This window comes from Schistosoma haematobium, chromosome 1, assembly GCF_000699445.3.
Source record: "Schistosoma haematobium chromosome 1, whole genome shotgun sequence".
Classification (NCBI taxonomy): Eukaryota; Metazoa; Platyhelminthes; class Trematoda; order Strigeidida; family Schistosomatidae; genus Schistosoma; species Schistosoma haematobium.
In genome coordinates this window covers 64,038,786-64,060,813 of record NC_067196.1, presented here as the reverse complement: position 1 = coordinate 64,060,813, position 22,028 = coordinate 64,038,786, and the positions used below count along the sequence as shown (strand labels likewise).

General features: G+C 39.0%; 1 protein-coding gene across 1 annotated transcript; it reads right to left on the bottom strand.

The window, feature by feature from the left end:
* Positions 1-387: 387 nt before the first annotated feature.
* Positions 388-12,265, bottom strand: MS3_00001848 (uncharacterized protein). Its single transcript, XM_051209351.1, has 4 exons — positions 8,853-12,265; positions 6,105-6,343; positions 3,656-4,164; positions 388-1,790 (listed from the first exon to the last, which is right to left on the bottom strand). Exons 2-4 carry the CDS (start codon positions 6,322-6,324, stop codon positions 1,476-1,478), a joined length of 1,044 nt encoding a protein of 347 aa, XP_051074805.1. The 5' UTR covers positions 6,325-6,343; positions 8,853-12,265; the 3' UTR covers positions 388-1,475.
* Positions 12,266-22,028: the final 9,763 nt, after the last annotated feature.

Genomic DNA, 22,028 nt, shown 5'->3' with positions numbered 1-22,028 from the left:
TTCATGGACTGAGATGGTTGGGCCACGTGTTGTGTATGCCTGAACACCGATTACCACGACGTGCAATGCTAACCGGTGTTGGGGATGGTTGGAAGAAAGCGAGGGGCGGGCAAACCAAAACGTGGCATCAGTGCTTGAAGTCACTAACTTCTGGTCTGAGCAGTGTTGGTAGATGCAGACTACTTGGTTGGGGTCCGCGTGACTATCGTAATCAATGGTTGGAGACTCTTGGTGACATGGCTCAGAATCGGTCACAATGGCGTCGGTGTATACACTCTCTGTCTTCTCTTAAACTAAGAGATTAAAATCACTTCATATCTTTCTTTCTACGAACTAATTCTTTCTTCCTGTACTATATCCTTATTGCAATCTTTCTTTTATGTATTACCACCTCTGAATTAACCACTTATATGAATCCGGTGTTCATCTTGTTGTGTTAATGAGGTATGGCAACTTGGACCGATACATATATGTGCCTGGTCCTACGTTGTAGCTGACTGACTGACTGACGTTATCAGAGAAGTCTGGAATAAAATTGAGATATAAAGTAATGTACGACAATAACTGTCAAAGGATTGAGAGAACGTTCGAATATTTGTTTGCTTACAGGTTAAATATATAAATACTCGGGAAGAGGAAACTGGAAGGAGCAAGAAAAGATGATTTTTCGGAAGTGCTGATCATCTTGCAGGACGTTTAAAACATTAAATTCATGTCCAATGTCGAACAATAGCACTGCTGAACATTTTTTATCCTCACAGTCATTCATCTCAAAGAAAATCCCACAAAACATATGGGAAAGTGTGGACTGTTGGATTCCAGCTAAATAACGGATGTTCTTGGTGAGGTTGTCAGTGTTCACTACTGATGAGTCCTAAATTGCGTAAAACAGTTGTGGTGGTTCAGTGTGTACTGATCTTCAATGGCTTTCCAAAGAGGATCAATTTTCAATTGCAATTACATTCGCATACTGATTGTATGAAGCACCCAATACTCCTACCTTTTTAGCATTTACGAAACTAATAATTTAACCCACCAAATTCATGTTTACGTACTTGGTTTTGAGGCACATTTTTCTGGAGCAACTGGTTTGTTAGGAATATTTAAGATTTTTAGAAATACCGCGAAAAAATAGTCGATCATTTTAACCGATTAAAGAAAGCTTTTACAATGATATCAGTTAGTTATGGAAATGTTTATCAGCGACCACAATTTTCTATATACATAGCGATTAATTAGATTCAGTTATTACATGATGCAACTTATTGTGTATCAGTCGATTTGTCTGCATCGTAGACTGGGTTCAAGAATTTAATTTGTTTTTGAAGAATAAGAGTTATGTAGAGAATAGTTGGATCTTGAAGCTTCAAAAATAGACATTCAATTATCATTGTATATTTTTCAAATTACGAATTCTCTTTAGGAGCTATGAAGAAGAGGGATTACAAATGTCATTTGTATATTTTTAGTGATGTTTAATTCGGCTGGATATTGTTTCCACTACCATCTCCGATTTTCATAGGATTAATATTCAACGTTGTAGTTAACCTGTCATGAATTGAATCACCTAGTGCAACTGATATCCATGTTATTAATATGAATGCAGTACGACAAGCATCAAGTATTTGCCATATTTTAAGAAAATTATTTAAATCAATTTGTGTACTCAATAGGTATCTTATTTCATCTTCAGATTTATAACTATTCACATGAAATATATAATCAAACCAACCCATCGAATTGTGTATTACGAAAGCGATCATATAAAATATGATAGCCATTAGTCCATTCTAATAAAAAAGAAGAGAAAATGATAAGTGATAAATCTTGAGAAAAAGGTTGGATCTACAAATGAGTTTCTTCTGCTCCTTATTTTGAAGTGATTAACTAGTATCAACCTACAAATTAATCAAGTATCATACAATGCTTACAATTCGTATTGGATAATGACTATTAAATTTTGACTAATATACAACAAAATAATGATAATTGTCATTTGAGTTGGTTAACACCTAATTATTAACTTCGTTTAGTTATCAATAATCAAAGCTAAATTGTGAACCGAACTGCGTAATAATTTTTAATTTAATTGTGTGCAGGATCAGTACCACACATTTTTGTAAGATTTATTTATATAATCTGACTACATAAACCAAGGTAAACGGGGTGAAGTTCGTGCCCAAAATCCTATGACTCAAAATTTAAATGTTTTGTTACTCAGTGACTACCGAATTTCATGTACGTGACGAGAATATGAAGTCTTTTTTAACGATGCTCATTAATCGATAAATACAGTACTGTTTTCTGCAATAAATTTTGCAGTTAATTGATTAACGTTATACAACGGCAGATTTAACAGAGGTTTCGGGGAACGGTAAGTGAATTAGTTAACAACTAAAGGCGATCATGAAACTAGAATTATTACCTAAGCAGAAGGATTTTCAAAAGTATCATCAGTAATAGTTGCTGAACATGACGAAGATAACACCGAAAAAAGTATAGTAATACAAATACCTATTTAGGCGACCAAGAGATTGTGAAACGCTAAATTTCCCTGCCTTATGCTTTTGTAAAATAGGCTTAATAGGTTATAGCATTAACTAAAATAGAGTATGTATCACTTTACAAACTACAAAAGATAATGATCTAATTATTTTACTACCAGTGTTTTTAGGAAAAGTTCTTTCCTTATATCTTTTGGCTGGTGTCATGCATCGACCAATGTTAGACCACCGTCGAAAAACTGGAAGCACTGAACGGCCGTCTCGTCCTAGTATGAGACTACTTAGCAGTGCGCATTCACGGTCCCGCACGTGAGATTCGGACTCACAGACTTCGGTTGTGCGCGCGGACGCTTAACCTCAAGACCTCTGAGCTGCAGGGTCGTAGATGCTTAGGCTGTCCATTGCTTCCAGGTTCTCGATGGGTTTAACAGTGGTCGACTCATGATCTCAATCAAAACTCAATAATCTCCACAACCCTATACTGATCTTCCATTCGTCTGACCGTATTCTGATCAGCTATTCCTCACATGATAAAAAGATCTTAATAATGCGGCTGGAAAAAAAGAATACTTGGAACATTTAGAGATAGGATAAATCCTACCTTTCATCTTGGCTGAACAAATGTAACACAGTGAGTCTCAGTTATGTTGATGTAATGTATTGTTGGTACTGGACTTAAAAACGATTGCAGTACTACTAATAATTTTCACTGAGAAATAGTGGTTTGTGCCATGTTGACCAGTTAAAAAAATTCACTACAGTCGGTAATTGAATTGTCAATTATAATGTTTTCTAAAACAGGTCTCACATAAATCTTTACTGATACTTAGTGGACGGTAATTATTCAATTTAAAGCACGATTTTTTTCTGGTCAGCAGTTTTCATGACTGTTAATTTAATGGGATTAATTGGCTGGATTGTATAGTCAGTACATTGAAAAAATCTCAATCTCATTTTCTTCAGGCGAACTAACTGACAAGACAAACTATAGTAAGTAAAATAAAACCCCTAATCCTATAATCGGATTAATATAAGGACTAGTAACTGAGTGACTATCGGTACGAACAGAACCATATTTTGTAAACAAATATGTTCAATAACAACACTATATATATATATATATATATATATATATATATATCAGTAACCACCTGAAGTTTAACACATTTCCGAATACAATTTGTTGTTGGCCTTCCTAAATCAAATTTTCCGAATACAAAAACACCTATCAAAACTAATGATATATAAAATGTAATAGAGATTGGACGTGCATAAACTCCATAATACTTTAATAATGGTAAATAACCATCTCCGTAATTGTAATTCCAAGAACCATCATTTTTAATTTGTCTTGGATTAATTAATGATTGTACGAATAGTGTATGCACTAAACTTGCACCAGCCAATAAGCCGAATAACGTAAATGTCAAAATTTGTAGTGTTTCATGTATGCTGATAACAAAATGTAATCCTGGATTGTTATGCGTATACATCAGTTCTTGTTTGTCATTTAGTCTTCTTTTAATTGTAGATTCTTCATTTCGTTTCATAGGCATATTTTTCTCATAATCTTTAAGTGGATGAGAACGAAAGCCACTTCGATTTTCAACATAAACGTTTGGAGTAAACTGTCTGTCAGGGAAATTAATTGAAAAATCACCTATAAACGAATGATAACAAAAAGAAAATGTATTTATTGTGCGATTTTCACACTATGATAAGAATAATGTGATACAGTCAAAATAAAGAAGTAAACAATGACAGGTTAAACGGTCAACAATAGCCAATCAAGATTGTGGTCTACAGGACGAGCTGGGAGTCATATGTGGAGAAACTCGGACGCTTCACTACTACTTGAAGTTTGTGCTGATGATGGCGTTCAGAACGATGAAAGCTCCACGATCGAACAATCCAGCTCAGTGAATAAAATCACCAAAAACATCTGCCTGAGCTTCAAATCTTATCCATCAACTCACTGTTTTCTACATAAATATGATTTCGTTTATTGGTTAACCGCTTTTTCTTTCATGGGTTATACTATTATGATCAGACATTTGTATATAAACAACTATTTTGAATTCCACTCTTTAGACCTAGTCATTCGCTCAGTTTGTCGGTTTTTTTAATATTTCCTCGAGTTAGGATATATGTATTGTTTCCGTAAGCAGATGATCGATTCAGTCATTCGATTCATTCTAATGATTCTATCAACTGACATAGCATAACTCATAACTTAAAAAGTAAAGGTTAATGCCGAAATACCAGTACAAGAAGTGAGGTTCAAGTACCCAAGCCATAACTTTAAATTTGGCAGTATAATGATTTCATTTGTTTTACTACATAATATGTTTTGAGAAGTTATTATGTTTCGGAGTATCAACAGCACACTACGTAATATGAGAATTAGTGATTGGCAGAACTAACCGGCACGCCCTCTGATAATCACGACTGAATCAGAAGTAAAGACGGAGAGCACAACATATTCGTTCCAATGTACTGTACTGAAGTTGAAATTGCGCGACTAAGTATGCATGACACAATTATTACTTAGCAGAAACAACACGAAAATGTTATTTTCAACATAACGGTTAGTATATTAGTCAGATAGTTTGAACAACATGAACGTCGTTAACATCAATGTAGCAAAAATAGTGAATCTTGAGCTCTAAACGTCTCTAATAGGTTATACTTCGCAATACTAAATCCACGTATTGTATACTTCAAAACTCTATCTTTTCTGTCATGCAGAACTATGCCCATCGATCATGTACTCAAATGTATAATTAATCCTCTTAATTTCCCTGAAGACAACACACTGTATTTTACTTAGGCTATCTTTAAATAAATGAGTTTGAATTCTAATTGCATCATCGGCCAAAAATGGTTTTTGTAAGGATCATATGGTATACAAACAATCAGCTACCAACGATTAATATAGGGAAAATATGAATTTAAGTGTTAGTAATTTTAATCATAAATTATGCAAACTGCAAGCAGCCCAAATCTTTGTTGTGGGAGTCATAAGATTGATTATATGATATATATTGAATCAAATAATGAGTTTAAATAAACTGTAAATATCCTGCACTAGTATTTAGCGTAACCTTTCAACAACCAATATCTCCATTATACTTTCTGTAGGTTATCGTCGTAAACTTTTAAGAGATCATACAATGTAAGACAACAGGTACCTCAGTACTCACTTGTTTCAGGTAGTTACTTGAGTATTATCGGATTTTGATATAAATAGTTAGTGTGACTGAAATTCACAGTTCACTGATATGAGATATTCGACCTGAGCGCTAAAACCACTTCAGACATATCTAAATATAAGGATTTCCATCGTTACGAACAAAATCGCAAAATCTATACAATTTAAATAGTCAGCAGAATGTCTCAATTGTAACAACCTTTGTCCTGCAAGATTCCTTAACTGTTATTCATCTTTAAGATATGATAAACGGCTTTTCATGGAGCGATATCATTCAAATGTGATTTCGTCCTCGAATTAATTATGTTGTAATACTGTTGTAATACTCATCACTTCACAATTATAGTGTGTAATAATCTAATTCATAATTTATGGTAAAGCTTACTTACCGCGGTTATCCATAAATGGAATCTTTTTTGCTCCAGTCACTAGGCCGTTTCTTTTTTTATTCACGTTTTCTATTTCTGATGCTATTGTTATATCGTCTCCCAAGGTCTCTAGGATAGGGCCTATATCGCTGTTGTTTACTTTTGAACTCTTTCTACCCTTGTTTTTTCTCAATATTTCAGAGGTATTAGCTTGGCCCGTTGATTCAATAGTTTGTGCCATTACTCGTTTGCTTAAAAATCTATTTGAAGTTTGATTTTTAACATACACAAATTAAACGGTCTGATGATGGTGCAATGTTTAAATATTAAATAAATGAACTGGATGTCATAAGCACATCAATATCTTTTTTATCTTTTAGGAAAAAATACCACTACAATCAATACTAAGCAAATGTGTGACGACGTGACTTAAATCTATTGGCTTTTGTATTATTAATCATGGCTTTCAGGTGTATGGTTTAATTACTCGATTGGTATTAAATAGTCTGTACATAGTCAGAAATCAATGAACCACGCAAGCATATATGCACACGGTTTTGAGATAAAAGTTAGTCCTTTTGCTAGAATAAATACAAATAAGTTGGCTTACTTAAGGGCTGATCACGTACCAACCTAATCGTGACAATGTGAATCACTTTTGAATAATCAACTCAATGAAACCCAACACTATTTATCGACTCATTTGATTGTGAAAGATCACTCAACATTGTGGGTAGAAATATCTTGTGGAGTCTTCTTCGACACTATGGAGTGCCTGCGAAAATCGTCATGGTCATCATCATCATCATCATCATCATCATCATACAGAACTCCTACGAAGAGGTGAATTGCAAAGTCACTCATTGAGAGTAGCTCACAAATCCATTTCAGGTAAGGAATGATGTTAGACAAGATTTCCCACTCTAGTCTCTTCTCTTGCTTCTGCTTGCCGAATAGATTACGAAGATATACATACCTCAAGAGGAGCACGGAATATAGTGGACATGGCAACAGACGCAGACGAAGATAGGTAGTGTATTATCAGCTCTTGTGAGAGTAATTCTCAACATTCAAATGGGAATAAGCAACATCCTGAAGTACAACACGACAAGCTTCACATAAATTAAACTTGATAGCGAAGCTTTTGAAGGATCGAATACTTTACGTACTTGGGTTAGCATTATTGATAAACAAGAGGATCTTGATGCAAATGCCAAGGCACAAACTGTCAAAGCAAAGGCAACATTGCTATAATTAAAAAATATCTGACACTCAAACGAACTGTCATCGAACTTAAAATTTTCGACACAAAAGTTGAAACGTCTCTACTGTACGCAACTGAATCGTAGGGAACTACCACAACAATTACCAAAATAGCATTGGTATTTACGAAAGAATTTATTCTCAAGAATTTATCAGAGATAATCTAATGTGGTAGAGAACATATTACTTGCCAGTTAGTGAATAAGTTTAAAAGAACGCTAGAGGTTGCTAAAAGACTTTGCGGAGGTCATTAAGGTCACCAAGAAAACCTTAACTTGGAATTTTCAAGGCAAAAGGAAAAGAGGCAGGACATAGAACAAACGGCGACTGAAGTTGCTAGAAGACACCACGACTATAAATCGTCCCTCGGGACGACTGGGAAGTAGAATTCAGGAAAAAATAGTTGTAGATTATTGGGCGGTGATCTGTGCCAAAAACGAGTAACAGACTTCAGAAAGTAAGAATGCTCCTTGTATTACTAGTCACATCCCCGCCTTGTATGCAGTAGCTGTTGTTGTTCTGGTTTTATATATCCGGAAGAATTGTTTAAAATTAAACGTAAAAGTTGAAGACAGGAGTTTATTTAAAGCTACTTTGGGAAACACAACTTTGTATATCAAAATTCCGTCTGAAAGTGAATCAAACTTACAGAATGAGTAACTTCGGAAAAGTAACTACACTCTTTTCGTGATGACCATACACCCCGCTTCACCTGAATCCGACTGTAAATAAAGATTCCATATTTGGAAGTAATAGAACAAATTACTACAATGTTTTGGTGATTTGAAAACGTTTGATGGCTATAAGAACAGTGATTTCTGATCACAGTGCAAACAATCATGTAGACCTGGAACCATCTAACAAGAAAAATGATTATTCGAACGTCTCAGACTGAGCAAGTAAACGGTATTTTCATCAATTTATAGTGCGCACCAGTATCTTAGTTAGAATACATCAGAATTTCACAGATGTTCGCGTCCTTATGTTATATATATTCATGTTACTCTTTCATTTATTAATTGGCACATCCCTGATCAAACCACTACTTATAATTAACAAATACATGTAAGTTGTGCACTAATTTAAAAGCCTAAATTCACAATGATGAAAATTCATACTTTGTCGTAATAAAATGAGGTAAACTTACACAATTAAAATTTTCGCAATAATAAAAACACATACTACATAATCCGTAGGTTCACATCCATCATAATAAAGCGTTATCTTTTTGAGTCAGAGATATTGTTATGTCTCGCCTGTAGATTCATTAGCATATTTAAAAAGCAAATAACAAGATAAAAATGTTTATCACTCACAAACCTATCATAAATCGTAATGTATAAAGACCTCTCTCACACTAACCAAACGTAAATTCTACGAAAAAAACTTTTCTTCCGTTATTTCTGCAAGACAATATTCATAGTTCAATTTAAGGGTTGAAGTATAGCTTGATGAATGAAATAAGACCAATAATAAAAATCGACTAATAAATAATCAGTTACGAACTTGCAAGCTTTTAATCAAGATGATCTCTAAGTATACACCTGGAACAGGTATGTGGTTTTAACTGTATCACAACTGTGATGAACAACTTGACCCGTTGACTGGAATTCAGTTTCAGTTTGGAAAGGACAGGAGGCTTGATGGCCTTTGTTAGTCCTGGCAATGATGGTCTCTCAGTCAATTCAACTTTCTTTGAAAGAATCGACAGATGGAGTCTCAACCACGTGCTGACGTAATGAATTCCACTCGTTGATGATTCGATGGGAAAGTCGATGGTCAACTGACAAGTAATTTGTTCCGGGCTCGTGAACTTTTTTGGAGTGTCCTCGCAAAATTTCTGTTTTGGAGGACAAGAAAAACCAGGGCATGTCAGGCGCAATATTATAACTAAGTAGTTTGAATACTGCAATTAGATCACCTCTAGTTCTTCTATATGACAACGAAAATGTGTTTAGTTTAGACAATCAAATAGTCGAGCATAATACAGGAGTATCACTTTTCCGGGAATCAGCTTAGTTACTGTTTTCTGAACCTTTTCCAAAAACTCACTGTCTTTTTTAAGCAGGGACTAGCCGTTTGTATGTAGTACTCAAATTTAGGACGCACTAACACTGTGTACAAAGTCAAAAATGTTTTAGCATCGATGTGACTAAAGGCCCTACGTATTGACCACAAAGTGTCAAAACTTTTGGCAGCTATGGCATGGCAGTGTGCAGTGCTTTTTAAGTCTTGGCTAACGATGACTCCTAAGCCATTGTGTGTCTGGACAACGGGTAACTCAACGTTATTCACTGTGTATGTATCTATACCTCGATGACTAATGTACACCACAATACACTTGGAAGTATTTATCAGCAACTGCAAAATTTTAGACCATTCTGATAATTTTTCCAAGTCATTTGAGGCACCCAACTATCATCTTTACTTTTAATGCCGCTCTAGATATCTTGACATGGTCAGCATATAGTAAGATAAGAGATGAGAAAGGTCATTTTCATGCAAGAGGAACAACACTAGCCCCAAAACTGTACCCTGAGGCAATCCGCTAAGCACAGTTTCCCAGCTAAACAACTTTGACTTCACCCGTACTATTTGTTGGCGCCCAACTAAGAAGTTTTTTATCCACATCAATAGATTGCCTACAACCCCGACATTTCTTAACTTATATAACAGCCGATTGTGTGGAACTTTGTCAAAAGCTCTGCTGCAGTCAGTGTAGGCTACGTCTACAGGTAACATCTGGTCCCTAAGAGCGCACCGGCTTTCACGAGCGACTAATAAGTTAGTGAGACAGGAATAACTTATTCTGAAACCATGCTGTTTCTCTGAAAGGATCCGGTTTTCATCGACGTACTTAAACAGCTCCTTTCGAATGATCTTTTCTAAGATTTTAACAACCACGCTAGATAGGTTAACAGGTCAGTAGCTCTCAAGTCTATGTTTCGAACCTGTTTTGAAGACGGAACTTACTATGGAGTTGTTGCAGTCTCTTGGCAATCCATCCTGGGTTACGGATAGATTAAAACAAATACTTAGCGGATTCTCAACGAAGTTAGCTAATTCCTCCAGTAACCTTGGATGCATTTCATCAAGTCTCGTGGATTTGCTTATATCAAGATTATTTAGCAGACCAGAGTCATCGATTTCTTTAATGGTCACGCTGTCCAGTGTTTGTGTGGGTGCATTCGTTTGGACTGACGGAAAGGGTGATTCTACGGTATTCACACATATGTAATAGTTTGAGAATACATGCGCCTTACCATAATCGTCCTCCACTAGTGACGCGGCAGTACTGTCTCCCCATGGAGCAGGAATATTTCCTCTTCTCTTTGTCCTTTGGTTTATATAAGAATACAAGCGTTTAGGACATTCTATGGATTCCTTAACAATCTTTTCTTCGTACAACTTTCTAGACCGACGGAGGGTCGAGGACAGGTATTCGAATGCAAGAAATGCAAGTTTTACGGCTGCATACGAAGTAACCTATATCTATTATTTAAACTTCGGGTGCCTTAACTAATCTCTTTCTGTCACCCGCTGTCAACGAAAAGACTTTGGTAAGCTGTACGACATCGCGACACAAGGTTACTTTCACGATATCAGAGACAAGATGATAAAGCGTAATAGAAGAAAACAAGATCAGGTATGTACTAATTTAAAGTGATAACTTCCCTACGGCTCTATAGCTACAGTCAACAATATTAACGAACATAAGGGTAAGTTCAGCTTCAAGTATTTGGCTGTGCCAAAGCATGTCATTGAGATATGGTTGTGACTTTTTTTCTTTTTTTAACTCAGAATTCACGGGACGACTACCTCAATTCTCAATAGCCGAACGAACGTAGCTTAAGGGAATACTCCGTGAAATTTTCTTTATGTTCTACCTCATTTTTAATAAACAATTTTTGGTAAGAGAGCTTACTTTATTACTTACATGGAAAACTATAGAAGTGTTGAGAATGTGTGTTTGAGTGGCAGTGAAATTTTGATTAAATGCACATTCCTTATGAATAAAACATCACCTATTCCTTCTTTTGCAGATAATTTCAAAGAACAATGAATTAGCAATTGCAATGGATATGCAAAACAATCTATGCTTAAGCTTTTGCTCTAATGTTGTACAAAAATACGCTTTTCCTTCTAAATAAAATTTTTCAAAAATATACCGGTTTTCCAGTACATTGCAGATTTATTTTGGTCTGTTGTTGAAAATAAAGGCGAACATAGGAGACCATTGGAGTTATGTCAATGGATCGAAAATAGGGAGTTCTGTGTGTATTTAGGCGAAAAGTAAACAAGTGAGCGTATAAGTAGGCAATTTCGTTAGAAATTAGACGAAAAGTATACAATTCAGCGGACATTTAGGCGAAAAGTAGACAATTCGGCAGATATTTAGGCGAAAATTAGACAATTCAGCGGATATTTAGGCGAAAAGTGAGTAAATTATCGACAAAACGGCGAAAAAGGGGGAAATCCGCGTTATTTCCCTTGGACAGGCGAAAAAAGCGACATTCTGATGCGTTTTCCTCTTTATTTCTCCTTTGTTCGCCTTTATTTCCCCTTTTTTGGTTGTCTGGGATAGTCCAAGGGATGTGGGGTGCGGTAACATATGAGTGAATCCGTTGACGAGATGCACGTATATTCTAACTAGTAGCAACTGACAAACGTAATGTTTTAATAAGACAAATCAATTATTAATTTCAAGTCCAAAGGCGTTTCCAACCCACTGTGTTGACAACGATAAGTAACCTTAGAATTTAAAAAGCGTACAAATCTGTTTAATTACATTAGATACAACAATGGTAAAATAAAACAACATTTTGCGACAGTAAGATGAGTATGATCAATTCTGAGAAAGGCTTTTGTTATTCTTTGAAAACAGTATTCAAATATCGACTAACTCATTGTTTTGTGAAAAATTGTAACTTTTGACAATTTCCATATTGTTTACCTTTCCAATAGTTTTATAAGCTTTTACCTGTTTTAATACTTTGTTCATAACTCTTCACATACCAAAATATACATGAACTACAGTTTTCATTTCGTTATCACGTAGACATATTCTACAGTGTAGTTTTTTTAGTTGTTAATAACGTGGCTGATATCTTCTCAAGCTGCAAAAGTATTTCTCCGATGTAAAAAGCTTTATGTGCATATCACGTCCTCATTTATTCCAAGATAAATTATTGTTATTTGGGGGTGATCTGTCACTTTTGATTCTATGACGTGATCAGACGCTTCTCTGCTCACAGATATCCAGAGGCGGCATTCGTGACATGTAGAAAAACATGCCTCTTATTCACAACGGCGTAGTAAAGCCTAACTATTCTCCTGTGAATAAGGACCCTCAAATTCGTCGTCATTCAACAAAACGAGACGATATACAATCTGATGTTGATACGGAGGCAAATAAATCCCCAAAACCAATAGCTTTGTAATCTTCGACATTTGATGCTGAACAAATTAGTTTTAAAGGACTCACCTAGCTGAAGGCGCTTGGTCACACATCCACATCAGATCACGGGTGGAAACGCGGTGCTCAACCTTGCTAGCCAGTTTAGGTCAGTCACTTCTCGATTTATTGATAACCTATCAAATATATCTTCGAACCTTCTCGCTTCTGAATTGATTTCACTGGGTGGGCACGATCCCATTATAGTTGTTACTGGTTAAAGTGTTGTCCAACTACAAATGCTTTTGGCATCTACAGTGAGTAAGGAGAAAGATATTACAACATGTGAAAAAGATGTGGCTAACTCAGCAAGATCGAACACATTTTTTACAGTGATACACTACTTGATGATTATTATGGGCATGATTACTTGTTTGGAACAACAAGTTATTTATTAGGGCCATGCCAGGAAGTTCATTGTTTATTTTATTTATTTGAACACACAAATAATGGCGCGAAGACACCGAATACATGTGCGCCACATTAATCACATATTTGTGTGTGGGCTGTGATACTGCTGTGATACCCATACCGAAGCACGTGGTTTTCTTAAGGGGCAACACCAGGAGCCTTCGGCCAAAAGGTCTGATTCACAGTGCAGTGGATGCAGTTTCATGTTAAGCAGTGATCAGTAACTGATTCCTACCTCATTTGTTCCTTTACGACCTTGGAGCTCATGACCATCATTGATTTGATAGCAAGGTTTCCCAACCTTCTAGGTGAACCCTTTGTGTTCACTAACCAAGATAAAGCTCTTGACGTTCGCTTTTCATCCTTTCAATGTCTTATACAACGGTAATGCTGCGAGAGTATATTGGGTTAGACTTTCCTGGCTGTGTACGCGTTACCATGTGAGAGCATTTCGAGATAGAGTGCTAGCTCTTCCCACCCTCGACCGTACCAGGTCATCTGTAATGTTTTCAGTCACGTTCGGATGTTTTGATAATATAATTTGCTGTGGTGAAAGATAACCTGTTAAGTCAACTGGAAAATTTTGTATGGTGTACATTCGAGTCTTAGTTTTTGTCTATTGGTTTTGTGAAGATATCCTAGTTTTTTATGCCAGATGTTAAGATCCTTGCGACCATGGCTCGTGGACAACAGAGGATCTTGCTCATTTTGGTGTTTGATAAACACTAAGGTCAGAACATTGTCATCATATTTGACTTGAGGTCATAAGAAGTGAATAAAAATTAAAAACTCATATTCCATAAACCTGTTGTCATGAGAGTTCCATAGGTAGGATTAAATAATATTTATCTCGTCATATGTGACTGCTAATGACACCCATATATGGGCTTCACTTTTTTGCTTATTTCCAAGAAAATTAAGCAAACGTTGCTTGAATGCCAGCAGCATTCGTATGTATCTAAGCGAAATATCATTAATTCTCTTAGGTAAGACCACCCTAATGTCATGGTCCCATGTTTGGTACTAAAAATTCTTCCTTCCGTTTATATATGTGACCTTCCTCAGTAAGTATCACCTGATTTATGACGTCTTGCCGGCAATTTTAAATTTGAGAGAAGTCTGCAACTGAGACGATGAGCTGATTGTTTTAGAAGACCTGAATCGCAGAATAAGTTGAGCAAATAGCAGCGAACTTAAATTCACTACTACTAATTGCTAAATAATTCATCTGAGATGTATCGGAAACAACGCATACAAACTGTGTGACTCCCGTCTGGATGTTTTTCATCTCGAAATAGAGTATTGATATCCTTTGCCCTGAAATTCTACGCTAGCCGCGACAAAAATGTCTTACTAGCAAAGAGTGCAATAATAACATTGGAGCACATTTCTTGTAAGTTTGGAGATTGAACGTTCTACTGAATTTCTAATAGTTTGATACAGCCTCATTAAGGTATGGAAATGCAGTTATTCTCCACCTTTTATGAGAGGATGAGAGTAAAGATGAACGTACTTAAAGGTGAGAAACAAAAATAGTTTCAGGGCTAAATTCAAACCGTAATGACGACATCTCATTTCGGAGGATTTGTAGCCGTTAGAGTATGAGTGATTCAGATGTAACCTCTCACGGAATCACAAGAAACCATTGAACTCCCTTATTTATTGCTTAAACTCAGTCTCAATACAAACGTACGAACGTAGAGTAGTAGAATGGCGGTCGTTCACAGGCCAAGTCACGACTTTACTGATAATGGTCGAGCAATGAAATGACTGGAACGCATCACTATACATCAACATCCCTGACTATATGAAAGCATTCGAAATTGTGGTACTAAGACTTTATTGAAGCGTCTTGGAAACTGTAATGTGAGTAGCTGAAAAAACCGAATTTTAACTGTAGAGCCTGGTGAGAAAGTTATTCAAAACAATTATTCCCTCAAATATTCTATATTTAAATGTTACAAATTGTTTAGGATCTTCACATGCACACCGAATTTCTTAAAATTCCCAAGGAACTAAAGCTATGGGTCTGAAAAGAAATCAAGAATGAAATAAACTTGTATTCACAATTACGTACCGTGAAAAAGGATTGAAACTGCACCCGTAGTTCTGCTAGGGCTGTGTTGCATGCTATTTATATTGACATAAGTAGCATATAACGCGAGTCAGGAATGTAATATATGGCAGCAGAAGATTGGGAAGATCAAGAAAGGAAGAACGGGAATAGAAAGCAATTAGTATAGAAATGCAAGAACAATGAAGTCCGAGACAATTATTGGACATTTTGCAAACTAGGTATTATAGTATGGTTTTTCTATTTTACCAAGAAACTCTGTAATGTTGTGCTAAAAATAAGATTCGTTTATCCTCACCTGTGTTCTCCTTTACTACATTTGGCGTCGCTGCCTCCAGTTAGGATGAAGATTCCATGGCCGAAGGAGCTTGAGGATGGAGATGTGGTGAGATTCCTGAAGGAGTTTGAGGCCGTGGCGGAACTAGTGGGAGTGAAGGAGATGAAGGCGAAGATGGTGGTGCTGGGGACGCTGCTGAGAGGCAGGGCAAAGGCTGTATATCACAGCTTGGACGTTGCCGACGAAAAGACGACACGGGAGGCAGTCACGGGGTGGTTGATGGCGAAGTTCTACATTTCAGTGGACAGGGAGGGGGCACTGCGGAGGCTCCATTTGGCAAGGTTGTCGGTCGTTGGTGACCCACTGGTGTTGGCTGTGGAGCTTACCAGGTTGTTGCGCCGTGCGCTGCCGAATCTGGATGAAGAGTCGGAGGCACAGTTATTAGTGTCTCAGTTTATCGAGAGTGTGCCTGCTAACGTTTCCTAGCAGCTGAAACTAATAAACGCAGAGCAACCAATGGATATCAGTGAACTGGCGAAGGTGACTCGACAGCTGATGACATGAACAGTATCTCCAGTCGGGTTTGGAAAGCTGGAGATAAGTAGTGTCGAGAAGATTGAGGGGCTGAAGCGTGAGAATGCGGCAATACGAGTGAATCATAAAAGGAATGATAAATGTTACGCTTGTGGAGGGACAGGACATTGGAGGATAAACTGTCCAACAAGACGAAGATGCAGATGTTTTAGACATTATAACGTCGAGTGGGTGATGCTGATATAAATTTTCCGTTCGTGGTAACCACAAGCTTATCGAGACCGATATTAAGAGCAGATTTCCTAAGAGAAGCAACAGCGATAGTTGACGTAAGAAGCGGTATGGTGGTCACAAGCTATGGTTCACTGTTAATGCACAAAAGTAGCGAAGTGACTGATATAAGAGTGGCAACGGACATCTCGATGAAGAAACCAAACATTAGCGAGTTGTGCACAAAGTATGCGAAACTGTTCACCGGAGATGGGGAACTGTATGAATTTTGTGACAAAGTAAATCCCGATAAAGAACGATCGGGTAAATATGTTTGCGACACGTCGTGTCCCGGTGCATTTAGGGGTCGAGGTATATCAACAGATCCAGATGTTGAAAGAAGGTATAATTGAAGAAGCGGACAGCCCGTATAGCTCGCCAGTACTCTTGGTAAAGAAACCGAATGGAAAATATAGATTTTGTGTCGACTTCAGAGAAATGAATAATATAACAGACCTGAAACCTTGTAAAATGCTAACAGTGGTGGAAACATTAGATCGGCTACAGAATGCCACGATATTTACAGTGCTGGATTTACAGTCAGGTTATTGGCAACTGCCTATAAAACAGAGCTATCGAAGCAATGCAGCATTTACTAAACGTGATAAACAGTATCAATTTAAACGATTGCCGTCCGAGTTGGCGGGTGCACTGTTTACGTTCAGGAGATTAATGACGCTACTGCTGAAAGATCTAGACAACGTCGAGGTATATGTCGACGATGTAGTTGTGTACAGCCAGACAGAAACGGATCACGTCAAGCATGTGAAAGCAAACTTAAAGCGAATTGACGAATTTGGACTTCAAATTAATAAGGCTAATTCGCAGATAGCGAAAAGTAGCGTCATGTTGTTGGTACATAAAGTGTGAAATAGAGAAATAAAACTATTGCCGGAGAAAATTCTTGTCATAAGGAATATTTCAGTACCTAACTCGAAAAGGAAGTTGAGACAATTCCTGAGAATGGAGGCGTTTTACAGTCGATTTGTCAAGAACCTCAACGAAATAGCAACACCCCTATATAAGTTGTTGAGCAACAATAAGTTTACGTGGACTGAGACTGCTGAACAAACGTTCAACCAAATCAAAAACATGCTGGACGATCGTCGGATGACGCTCAGACTGCTTGAACCCGAGAAACCGTTTACAGTGGCCACAGACGCAAGTGATCATGGTATAGGTGCTGTCTTGAGTCAGTCTGATAGAGTGATGGAGTATGCGAGTCGCGTTCTCACACCCGCCGAACAGAAGTATTATACGATCGAAAGGGAGTGTTTAGCAATCGTGTGGGCAGTAGACAAATAAAGACCGTACCTTTTAGGTAGACGACTCCACATTGAGACTGACCATAAACCCCTGCAGTGGTTGAAAACAGCAAGAAACCCACGAGAGAAGTTGGCGCGATGGATGATACGTCTGCAAGAGTACGACTCCGGTATCGGCTATGTTCCAGGAAGGGAAAACATAATGGCAGGCTACTTGTCAAGACCGGATATGGAAGTCGAGCTTCCGTTGACAGCATACGAGGTGAATAGTTTAGAGGGATACCCATTAGAACTCGTCCAGCTGCAGAAAGTTGATTCTAATCTTCGAGTGGTAATCAGAGTGATAAGAGAGGGAGCAGACGTCGACAAACGAACAATGGGCAAGGAGGTAATAATGCTGCTTCGGCAAAAGGAACGACTGAGAGTGAACGCGTATGGAGTCCTGACCTGGCAGGACGATGACGAGAATTGTGTGGCTTCGATCCCGAAAGACTGACGACGTAAGATGATACACAAGTGTCACCAGGTAGCACATACAAGCATCGCAAGAACGACGGATTTACTACGACAAAGTGCATACTGGCCGGGCATGAGAGAAGACGTGGCTGAATACGTGTTAACTTGCCAGCAGTGTCAACTAATGAAAAGCGATCGATACACAAAGCCGCCATTACAGCCAATCCCAGCAACCGCAGTCGGTGATCTATGGTCGGTGGATGTGATGGGACCGTTTCCACAGACGGCGAGCGGTAACCAGTACCTGCTAGTGATGACGGAACATGCTACACGTTGGGGTAGATTCCGTACCTATTGCAGACCAGCGGGCAAGAACAGTGACCGAAGTGGTAATCCGGCATGTCGTAGCGTGTCACGGAATACCGAAGATGATATTAACTGACCAGGGTCCCTGTTTTGAAAGTGACGAGTTTAAAGCCTGTCTAGAGCAGTCTGGCATCAAGAGAATACGAACTACACCATATCATCCTCAGACAAACAGGCTTACAGAGAGAAACAACCAGGCGTTAAAGGAATGGTTAGCATATAAAGGAGTAAATTGGGAGAAAGAGTTACCATTGATTTTGCTGGCGCATCGCTCCTCCATACAAGGAACAACCAAGAAGTCACCTTTCTTGCTCATGTATGGCAGACAGCCACCACTTCCAATGCATAATAAGACCTGGCCACAACAACAGAAGTGGACGACAACAAGGTTAAGAAAAGAGAGGAGGGAGGCAATAAGGAACGTGGAAAAGAAACAAATACCAGACATAAAGAAAGCGGAACAGCAAAGCAGAACGTGGAAACCTTTTGCAGTGAGGGACCTAGTAAAGTGTAGAGAAGGAAAAAGCAACTTTGCAGGAGAAGTAGGGTCGGGAAAGCTGATTCCAAAGTGGGAAAGACCGTATGTCATCACGAAGAGACGCGGCTTGGTTTACACGATCCGGAGAGAAGACAAGCAGAAGCGCGTAAATGCTAGTCAACTGCAGAGATGGTTTCAAGTTCATTATGAGTGTGACTCACGAACGGCACCAAAGAAGGCAGCGGTATGGAGGTCAGAAAGACTACGAAGACACCTTATTAAAAAGGGGGACAAGTGTGGTGTGTGCTACTTATATTTATTTTATTTGAACACATAAATACTGGTACAAGAGAGCGCCAATATATATGCGCCACACAAAACAATGAGAATTCGAGGAGAAAGAAAAAAAGTGGAAAAATAACGAAGAAGTTGGTATAAGGTAGTGTAGTAATAAACATAGAAATAATGAGGGAACGGAAAGGTATAATCAGAAGAAACCCTTCAGTTGAGAAAGATACAACCACTTTTTATGAAGAAAGTAAAAGGTTACAACAGGATCGCCACTGGCTTCTATTCTGAGCCATATCTGATAACGTCTCTAGCCACTGTGTTGCGCTATCTCTCGGACCCCAACCAGGGAGTCGTGAAGGACCGACACAAGCTAGCCCTTTGCAGCTTTCTTTCATACCACGACACCATGTCATGCACTGACCACCTCTCCGCTTTTTCCAACCAGTCCCAGAGTCGGCAAATAATGCACGACGTGGAATCCTCTGAGACGACATTCGTAGAACATGTCCAAGCCACCGAAATCGGTGTTTCAAGATGGTGACATCGATTACATTATCGTCTCTGTGCCCGAACACACGATGCCGAACCTCTGCATTACTAACATGGTGTTGCCACTGGATGTCAGCAATCCTTCGGAGACAACGACGATCGAACACAGAGAGTCGTCTAACATCCTCAACTCGGAGAGACCAGGTTTCATAAGCATAGAGCAGAACTGATCTCATCGACGCGTTGTAGATCCGACCTTTTACAGCCAGACTAACATCACGAAGGCGCCAAAGATGGCACAGATTGGCATAAGCCGCTCTGGCTTTCATTATACGTGAATCGATCTCATCACTCACACCTCCACCAGCACTTATGCAGCTACTCAGATACACGAACTTCTCGACTACTTCTATCTACTCACCATCCAGGGTGAGTACAGGATTAGAATCCTACCAGTCTTGTAAAAGTACTTTGCACTTCGAAGGTGCAAAGCACATACCATACCTACGGACACTGGTTGCCAACTGATTAAGTGCAGATTGCATGCCTTGGGCATTATCGCACAGTAAGACAATATCATCCGCATACTCAAGGTCGAGAAGTCTTTCTCCAGGCAACAGATCCACACCGCCATTACTTACGTCCATTAGAGCTGTTTCCAGAATGTCATCGACGTGTTAGTTGAAGGGTAATGGTGAGATTGGGCAACCCTGCCTAACCCCACTGCTCGGATGGAACAATAGAGAGAGGTGGTTGTATGAACTCACTCTGTCTGAGTGGTATGCATAAAAGGCTTTTAGGATGTTAATAAACTTCTCGGGCACACCCTCCTCCAGTGGATAATCCCAGAGAACAGTCCTGTCCAACGAATCGAAGGCAGCTCTGATGTCAAGAAACACTACGATTGTAGACATGTGATAAGTATGATGGTGTTCTAACATTTGGCGGAGTGTGAAGATATGATCAATAAATCCTCGACCAGAACGAAAACCAGCCTGCTCCTCGCGAGTCAATCTTTCTCGGGTTTTGAACAGCTTACGAAGTATGACAGAAGCCAATAGCTTGGACGCAATCGGAAGTAGACTAATCCTCTGATAGTTGTTACAGGAACGACGTGAACCCTTTTTAAAGATATGGACAACTATCGACTCATTCCATGACGTTGGTACACTCTCTAGCTCCCAGATAGAGACAACTGTCGATTCATTCCATGATGTTGGGACACTGACTAATTACCAAACGTTTGTAAACAACGATGTCAGTTCGTTAACCAGAAAGTCACCACCATCTTTAAAAAGAGCCGAAGGTAAGTCATCTGGGCCAGGTGATTTGTAACGCTTCAAGAGTTGGAGTTCCTTGCGGACTTCCGCCTCATTTGGTGGATCAGTCGTCACCGGCCATGGAGGGCAGTACAGTCTGATCGATGCTGCCGGAGCAGCAGGCCAGTTGAACTGCCCTTCGAAAAATTCTGCCCATCGTCCAAGACGTCAATGGATGTTAGTGATTGGCATCCCGTCATCCTCACAGATTGTTTAGCTCACACCAGACTTCTTGCTGCTAGTGGCTCGGATGAGTTGGAAGAGCTTCCGGTAGTTACCAGATTCAGCTGCTGCTTCCAGCTCATTAGCACGCTGCGATCACCAGGCTTCTCGTTCCTTACGCAAGCTTTGCCCAATTTCCTTACGTGACATCCTTCGTTTGCGGTCAAACTCACGGTCACTTGGAGTAGACCGACGAACTTTGATGAGGTGTAAGGAGCCTGAAGAAAGCCAGTGCTTATAAGCGGGACGTCTCGCGAAGCCGCAAGCAGCTTTACTCGCCAATATGATGGCGCCATGAAGTTGCAACCAATGCTCATCTATACTTTTCGGTGATATGGTAGCTAGCCTAGAAACTAGCTCGGTTAGATATTTACTAGCAACAGAAGTTGCAACCAATTTTCTGACATTAATCCGTTGATGACGATCACTTAATTGGTCACTGAAAAGCAAGGTAAGTTTGGCGCAGACCAAAGAATGGTCAGAGTCCAGATAGGTACTCCAAAAGGAGCGGCAGTCTTGTACACAACCACTCCAGCGGTAGCTGATCGCGATGTGATCAATCTGAGTCCAGGCTTGAGATGCAGAGGGAGGACGGCAGGTGGCACATCGGCGATGACTGTGCCGAAAGTTAGTGCTAGCTAGAAACAGGTTGTGGTCTGTGCACAGTTGCTGTAGATGGTCCCCGTTATCTGTCCTGTGACTAACAAGTCCCCATCGGCCACCTAAACGACCCTCTTCTGTGCCTAGACGCCCGACCTGAGCATTCAAGTCTCCG

What these genes read in the sequence shown, in the direction of transcription:
- MS3_00001848 (XM_051209351.1), bottom strand. Translation starts at nt 6,324, where the DNA reads ATGGCACAAACTATTGAATCAACGGGCCAAGCTAATACCTCTGAAATA. An exon ending in TCCATTTATGGATAACCGCG is followed by an intron (nt 4,165 to 6,104) that starts GTAAGTAAGCTT and finishes ATTCGTTTATAG; the next exon opens with GTGATTTTTCAATTAATTTC. An exon ending in GGAAATGTGTTAAACTTCAG is followed by an intron (nt 1,791 to 3,655) that starts GTGGTTACTGAT and finishes CTTTTTTATTAG; the next exon opens with AATGGACTAATGGCTATCAT.